Source organism: Euphorbia lathyris, chromosome 9, assembly GCF_963576675.1.
Source record: "Euphorbia lathyris chromosome 9, ddEupLath1.1, whole genome shotgun sequence".
Taxonomy (NCBI): domain Eukaryota; kingdom Viridiplantae; phylum Streptophyta; class Magnoliopsida; order Malpighiales; family Euphorbiaceae; genus Euphorbia; species Euphorbia lathyris.
The window spans coordinates 53712507-53720942 of NC_088918.1; the positions used below are offsets into that span (position 1 = coordinate 53712507).

General features: G+C 36.6%; 1 protein-coding gene, 1 long non-coding RNA gene and 1 pseudogene across 2 annotated transcripts; 2 read left to right on the forward strand and 1 right to left on the reverse strand.

Moving 5' to 3' along the window:
- Positions 1-2210: 2210 nt before the first annotated feature.
- Positions 2211-2329, reverse strand: LOC136207843 (5S ribosomal RNA; annotated as a pseudogene).
- Positions 2330-3239: 910 nt separating this feature from the next.
- Positions 3240-4400, forward strand: LOC136206138 (uncharacterized). Its single transcript, XR_010676217.1, has 2 exons — positions 3240-3982; positions 4180-4400. It is a non-coding gene; the product is annotated as an uncharacterized lncRNA (long non-coding RNA).
- Positions 4401-6996: 2596 nt separating this feature from the next.
- Positions 6997-8110, forward strand: LOC136206954 (major latex allergen Hev b 5). Its single transcript, XM_065998163.1, has 2 exons — positions 6997-7154; positions 7491-8110. Exons 1-2 carry the CDS (start codon positions 7140-7142, stop codon positions 7917-7919), a joined length of 444 nt encoding a protein of 147 aa, XP_065854235.1. The 5' UTR covers positions 6997-7139; the 3' UTR covers positions 7920-8110.
- Positions 8111-8436: the final 326 nt, after the last annotated feature.

Consider the following 8436-nt stretch of genomic DNA (forward strand, 5'->3'; position numbering starts at 1 on the left):
TCATTTTTTTTGGGAAACATGGAAGGCCAAAAAGTCCAGGAAACAAAGAAACAAACCAAGAAAAAAATAGAGGTGGGAGAGGAAGCTAGAGCTAAGTATCTAAGTTTGGAACCATCCTTGAAGAGGTTCGGTCGTGTCGATCCTCTAAAAGAATTTGCTGGAGGTCTGCAAGGGGCGCAACACACTCGTGGTGACCCAAGGCTAAGGTGCCTGCGAAATTTGCCAACCAGTCAGCTGCCTGATTTCCTTCGCTGTATACGTGTTGGAACTTAACTTCCCAATTTCTATCCCGTAGTCCCCAACACTCCCGAATCAACCATCCTAAAGGGTGGCGGATGGTCTTTGAATTATTCATAAGCCGTAGAACCATATCTGAGTCCATTTCCATTATGATCTTCCTATATCCCTTCTCCCAAGCAAAAGAGAGGCCAAAGAAGAGACCCCAAAGCTATGCTAGGAAAGCCGTACAAATGCCCAGGTTTACCATGAAACCGCCTTTCCATTCACCTGTGCCGTCACGAATCAACCCTCCAGTAGCCGCAAGGCCCGGATTGCCTTTGCTGGCACCATCTGTGTTTATCTTTACCCAACCCCCCTCAGGCGGCACCCACCTAATCATTCGCTCCACCCTTTGCCAATGTGGTGCGGTTTCTCTGCTGTTGTAGGCTTTGTGGACTTCCTCAGCTCGTGATAGAACAAAGCCACTCATCACTTTTGTGTTGCCCTCAGCGTTGAACACGTGGTCATTCCTCCCTTTCCAGATCCTCCATAGGCTCATGCTAAAAATAACGCACCAAGGGATTCCACATACAGCTCTTGTTGTGCTAATATTCAAATCAACCCATATGTCTTTTGCTCGGCTATAGTCTCTTAAAGCGTGAATGACGTTTTCCTCGCATCCACACTCGGCGCAGCTGGCATCAGTGGTCATGTGTCTGTTAGCTCTGTTTTTATTTACTAAAACCGCATTCTGCCTTGTTAGCCAGATGAAGACACGAACCCTTTCCGGGACCGGTATTCGCCAAATTACCCTCCATTTTGCGGCAGCAGCAGCAACAGAGTTCGCGCCTTCGATAATCTAGTTCGGCCGACATAACTCATAGCCTGTTTTCACTGTATACTCGCCCGAATTCGATTCCCTCCAGTACCACGAGTCCAAACCTGGCTCATCTAGGAACACCACATACGAAGCCATGGTCAACATAGTGTCATTGGTAAAAAAAAGGGTTAAAATGTGCCACTTCCAGCCCGATCCGTCTTCCCAAAATTCCCTGACCGTAACATCTCGCAGCCCCGGCGGAACGGTCTGAACAGCACGTGCTAGTAACGCCGATTCTCCACACCAGACGTCCTCCCAAAATAACGTCTTTCTGCCATTGGTAATCAGCTTATTTGTTCCCAGTTTCAGAACTTCCGCCCCCGCTATGATTCCTCGCCATGTTAGAGATTGATTAGACTTTACACGAAAGATCTCCATGCCAGTGCAGTTTCCACCATATTTTTCCCGAAGAACCTTAGCCCATAGTCCGTCCGGATCAGTTAACAGTCGCGAACTTAGCTTACCCAACATTGCATTGTTGAAAGCCTGTGTATTACGGATGCCCAAACCCCCCTCTGCTCTTGGACGGCACACCTTATCCCATTTAAGCAGATGAGGTTTCTTCTGGGAGGCAGAGGACCCCCATAGGAAGCTACGATTGCAAGCTTCCAGCTTCCTACAAATGCTCATAGGTAGAATTGCAGTTTGCATTACATAAGCCGGTATGGAGGAAGTGACTGACCTGATTAGTGTTATTCGGCCTGCAATTGATAGACATTTGGCTTTCCACCCCGCTAGCCGCGATTGAACACGTTCCACTACATACTTGAAGGTGTCAGTGCTCACCCGCTCGTGTAGCATTCCCAGGTACTTCCCTAAGTTCGACGTCTTCTCAAACCCCAACATGTCACAAATTCCCCTGCTGACCACCTCAGAAACATTCTTCGAGAAGAAAACGCGCGACTTAGCAATATTTACCTTTTGCCCAGAGCACTTACAGAACTGGCTGACAATGTTCTTTATAACCACGACTTGTTGAATATCTGCCTTTGCCATTAACACTATGTCATCTGCAAAAAAGACATGTGAGAGACTAGGACCACTACGGGAGAGTTTGATTGGTTTCCATGTGTTGCACAGAATCACATCATTTATCATATGAAAAGGTTTTGGGGTGCAACACGAGGACTTCCCAATGGGTCACCCATCTTAGTACTACTCTCGCCCAAGCACGTTTAACTTTGGAGTTCTGATGGGATCCGGTGCATTAGTGCTGATATGATCCAGTTCATGACTACACCTTAATAACATCATTTGGATGTTGCAATGCATGTACTCAGGTTTTTGAAGGACACAATGGCTTGAGGTTTGTTTTATCCACAACAAACAAGTTTGAACTTAATAGCATATTATGATACAAATCGGGGGTGGGGTGGAAGAGCAAGAAGCAATCAACTGTCAACCGGTCTTCAGTAGAAGCTGAATACAAAAGTATGGCAACCAATGCTTCTGAAATCAAGTGGATCACATTTCTATTTACTGCTTTCAAGATTTCAATTTCTAAGCCTATATCTTTGTACTATGACAATACTTCTGCAATAGCAATTGCAGCAAACCCAGTGGATCATGAGAAGACCAAACATTTTGACATAGACATACATTTCGTTAGAGATTATGTGGAGGATTTATTTGTAATCCTCATGTATCTTCAACTTGCCAACTCACAGATATTTTCACAAAAGTTTTGACAGAGAATCAACTTGATCGATTCTGTCTAATTTTGGTGTTGTCTCTACAAACATTACCAACTTGATGGGGGAATGTTAAGTTTAGTAGTATACTATATGTTGAGTTTAATAGTAGTTACTAATTAGCTGTTAGTCTGTTAACATCTCTTTAACCAACACTAGTTAATGAATTTAACTATATAAGAATATTTAGATAGTTAGTTATTAAGGACAAACGTTATTGATATATGTATACCAGCTATATAAGCTACTATAGCATGTATCTTCAAGACATGGTTGAGTTGAATTTTTGTTTTCTTTATCATTCTTAATCAATTAAAGAACTATTTTCTATTTATCTCGTTTTTTCTAGTTAAACATAATTAATGAGTTGTTTACGAGTAAAATTTATTATTAAAATTAACGAACTGTTTGTGAATAATTGACATACAAAATATTGAAATCCCTTTCAAGATGAGCTCGTCAAATTTTTATTAAACTAAGTATAAATATAAAAAGGTTGACCAAACACCTAATGATGCTTTTCATGTGTAAAAGGTAAACAAAAGATCAATAACCAAGCACCTAAAATTTTCCCTTTTAAAGTGAAAAGACAAGAAAGAGTATGAAAATGAGCAACCAAACACCCGAGTGATAATACTCGGGTAAATTATATACGTGGTGTACAACCTTTACCTATAATCACACTTTGGTGTACAACCAAAATTTTATCACACTAAACTGTACAACTTTGTAGTGACTTCCCACTAAAGTGTACAGCGGGTAATTGTGGATCCCACCTAATGTTAAATGACTAATTTACCCTTAATTATATTTTTTTTAATTTTTATTTTTCTTTTAGATTAATTCTTTTCTCTCTCCTGTATCTGTCTTCCGCCTCCCTCTTCCACGGGCTCCTTCTTCTTCTTCTTCTTCACTACTTTGTTGAATCCAGAAAAGCCACCGTTGTGGCTCCGCGTTCATCTTCTCCGTCTTTGGTTCCGCCATTTGTCTGGTCGGTATTAGTCATGGCTCCACCTCCGTCTTCATCGTCGCGACTCGTCCGCCGCCGTTCATCTGCTGTAGCCGCTCCTGCGTTGAGATCTGAATTGAATCCATTATAAATGGCTGGCTTAAGGTGTAGGAACTAGCAAACTTACAGTAGATGGAGAGAGATGGAACAAAATGCAAAGGAAAAGAGTGAAAATACAGAGGGGTAAGGCGGCGGCTGTGGGGAAAAGAAAAAAAAGAATTAAATGTTTGGATTTCTGATATTTATATGTAAAAAAAGATTCAATCTTTATTTATTAGGATTGTTGTTGTCATCATCACCAGAGAAGAGAAGTTATTGAATTTGAATGTTTAGATTTCTAATATTTGAGGCATTTTTTAGGATTGATTTTTTTTTTTCAGGATTTCTGGTATGATGCAAAAACGGAGAAGATGAACTGCGGAGCCACGACAAAGATGAACGGCGGAGCCACGGCGGAACCAAAGACGGAGAAGATGAACGGCGGAGCCACGACGGTGGTTTTTCAGGATTCAACAAAATAGAGAAGAAGGAGGAGCCAGCGGAGGCGGAAGACAGAGATAGGAGAGAGAAAAGAATCAATATAAAAGAAAAAAAAATACAATTAAGAGTAAATTAGTAATTTAGTATTAAGTGGGATCCATTTTTATTTGTTAAGAGGTTAAAAGTGATTAGGTGGCGCGTTGATCAAGGGATTGACCGGTCACAATTACCTGCTATACACTTTAATGAGAAGTCACTAAAAAATTATACAATTGAGTGTGACAAAATTTTGATTGTACATCAAAGTGTGATCATGGATAAACGTTTTACACAGATATGTAATTTACCCAATAATACTATGTAAAAGACCGATGATGTAATAAGGCAAGAAGAAAATAGAGAAATGGAGGCGTCCAAGTAAGATGGTACGTGGCAGATAAAGACGAGAGAAAGTGGGACCCAATCCACGAGGATACCGATCTGGAAAGTAGCGTGTAAAAAGAAAAATAAAAGACAGGAGGACCCACAGATAAGTTGATCTATAGGAAATGGGCGGTTGTCAAAATCAAATCAAAGCAAGAAAATGGTTGGCAGCCCCCATGTGGGTCCCTTTTGTTTGGACGGTAATGATCATAGTTTGTGGTTTTTGGTCCCACTTCTACCACCGTCCTCTCTCTCCTTCTTCTTTCCTTTTGCTGGCCTCCACCACATCTCTCTCTCTCACGCCCATTCCTTAAATTCTAGTACTTATTATTATTTGACCGCCACAGTAAAAAGGATTTCACCATTTATTTCTTCTACCTTTTTTAAATTACTCCTTTTTTTTTTCTTATTTAAGAATTACCCCTATTTTTTTATAATCTTATTTCTATTGATTGTCATAAAAAGAGAAACATGATTTTTTTTTTAATTAATTGAGTAGCAAAACTCGATGTTTCTCATTTGAAATCTGCACTGCAATTGTAATTCATTATTTACTTAAGAATATCAATTTTAATTCACCAAATACTTATTTTTTAATCGATTTGAAAACCTTGCGAAACTTATTATTATGGGATGTAAATATTGTTTTTGAATGAATTAAACAAAAGAAATAAACTTACAAAACATCCATTTATTAGATTGGGATTTTGGCTCTCGATGTGCTCAAATGACAAATAATGGTGTTCCTTTTCTAATTAACAAATCAAATTAATGTTCTTTAATATTGCTTTGTCACGTCTTTCCCAATTTAATTATAATTATCGGATATAGACACACATCACCACCACCATTACTCACACTCATTTTTTCTATTTTAATAGATTTGTCAATCAATTATGACACTCCTTTTTTTATATATATTTTTAAAGGACAAAGTAAAATCAATCAATACCAATACTATACAATTCAACATTTTTATATTTTATTTGGAAAAGTAAAAAATAACTATGTTTTTATATGTCTTTTGAAATGATAATAGGGCCTAATTGAATTTATAAAAAAATATCAAAAAGCAAAATATATTCATGCTGAAAATCTGTATTTGTTAATAAAGTTTTACTACAGTTTGTTTTCATTTTTCGGAACTATTTTTTACTTTTCAATATTAAACATGAGATAGAAGGTGTTTGGTAAAATTCTGAAATAGTTGTTTTTTTATGCAGAAAAAACAACTAATATATATTGCCTATCAGCAACATTAAACCACAAACAGCTAACATCAACAACAAACAGTAAACATGAACAACTGAAACAAACGAGCTCTTAATGTATTGTATGCATTTTCAATTCAATGACCATTCTCGTATATATATACATGATAATAACAAAATTATTTATGAATCTTACTCAACAGTTTAAGCCAAATGAATAACTTTTATTATTATTATTTCTGATATATTTCGTATACATGTATTTTTTAGGTTTGAACGTGTATGGTACATATTTATTTTATCAAATTAATATTCCATTTACAAATAGAGTTGTCAAAATTTAATCCAAGTGAAAGATTGTTAAAAAAAAAAGTGAAAGATTATTAGTATGAGTCTTAAAGACAATTTGTTTTAGATACTTTGATTAATGAAGTGTTCATTGCTATATTTGTTTTGATTTATTACGTAATTGTGAATTATTATTAAAGACGTTTATCTTTTATCACTTAAACTAAATAAGATAAAAGGTTCATAAATTATATTTAGTATATAAAATGTACATACAAGATGATCTAAAACAAAGTTTTATATATACTAAATGATAATAATCTTAAAATAAATCCAAGTTAATGCATTATATGATAGGACTAGTATATAATGTTGTTGAAATTTACATGTAACAATGTTTTATATTCTTGAATAGACAAATAATTACGCAAACTGTAGATATATAGATATGTAAACAATTATATGGATAGATATGAATGCGTTCATATACATTGAAGATGGATAATCATTGTAATTTATTAACGGAAAATGAGTTTTTTTATTAATGGAAAATTGGGAAGGAACATAAAAAAAACTGCTTTTCCACAAATAATGGTTGAAATTACACCTGCTGACAATCCAACAAGTATAAGATTAAATTAAAATTGTATGTGATTGAGTGTTTATATTGAAAAGAAAAAGAATAGTAGAGAAGAGATGTAGAAGTAGACATATATGGGTAGGGTAATGTGTAGTAGCGTCAGCGACACATGCAAGATTCCTCACTCTTTCTCTCTGATGTGCTGGACATTCTTTAATTAATGAAATGATTGAACTTCCCTATAAATACCCTCTCATATCTCACATATATTCACATTCACATTCACATTCACTCATTCCTTTCTTTTCTATTCTATTCAACTATCATTCATCTATTCTCTATTCTCTACTTTCCAAAAATGGCCAGCGTTGAGGTAATAGTCTCTTCTCTTCCATATTCTTATGATATTAATGCTATTTTCATCTTCACCCTTTACGTTAATACACCGATAGCTCCTAGGCTTCATTTGAAAAATCAATTGGATCCCTACTTCTTCAAACTTATTTAAACTGACCTATCTCACTTGACTTTATTTAAATTGATTCATTGACTCCCTAGGGTGATTTATATGCATTTCAATTGAGAGGACTAATCAGTTTTTTTAGATCAAAGCCAAACGATCTGGTAGCAATATTTAGTTTAGGAATTATATTTGATCCATTAATTATTTAGGAGGAAACTAAAACAAATGAAAAATGGTGCATAACAGGTTCAATCAGCTACAACCGCATTGCCAGAGAAGGAGACAACTGAGGTCATCAAGACTGAGGAAACAACCCCCGAAGTGGAGGCCCCAACCCCTGTCCCTGACCCAGTAGCTGAACAACCGGAAGAAGTGGCCGCCGATGTTCCAGCTGCCGCAGAACCAGAAACTGTAGTTGAAGAGGAAACCAACAAGGATGAAGAACAAGTTGTAGAAGAAGAAAAGGTTGTAGAAGAAGAAGAAGCAAAAACCACAGAGGCTGAAGAGTCCACAAAACCAGCGGAAGAGACCCCGGAGGAGGTGAAACCGGCTGAACCAGTTGCCGAGGAAGAGACCACCACAGAGCCACCGGCGGAAGAAGAGAAACCAGCTGAAGTAGTAGAGGTGGCGGAGGCAGTCACCACTGAAGTTCCGGTTGAGAAGACTGAGGAGTGAATTAAGTAATTTTATGGAAGTGATATGATATTTAAACAAGGTTGTGTTTTTGTGGGGGCATTTCTCTTCTCTTCTGTTGTGTATGTGAAAGTTGGCGAGTTTTTCTATTTTTATCTATTTTCTCTTTTATCATTAAATTATTAATGTTCATTATTAATTATTATCATTAATGAGATGGTCGATTTCCAATATATATACCAATAACCATCATCATCACTTTCCTAATCTTTCTTTTAACTGCTTCAACTTGTTTATAACAGTGGATTGGTAGCTCTTTAAAGTTGATTATTCGTATCACCAACTTCTTCCTGAACTTGTCAATAAAAATAGATTACTTTCTTAAATTTTATAAGTGTATCATCAACTTTCTAAATTTATTTATTCGGTAACACCTAAATACAAAACCCATAATACTAATTCTCAATTCTCATCCATTCAATCTTTCAAACCTACAACACTAACTCTTCTAATATGTTGAAAGGTAGGAGAAGAGAAAAAATTACCTCTCGAATAGATG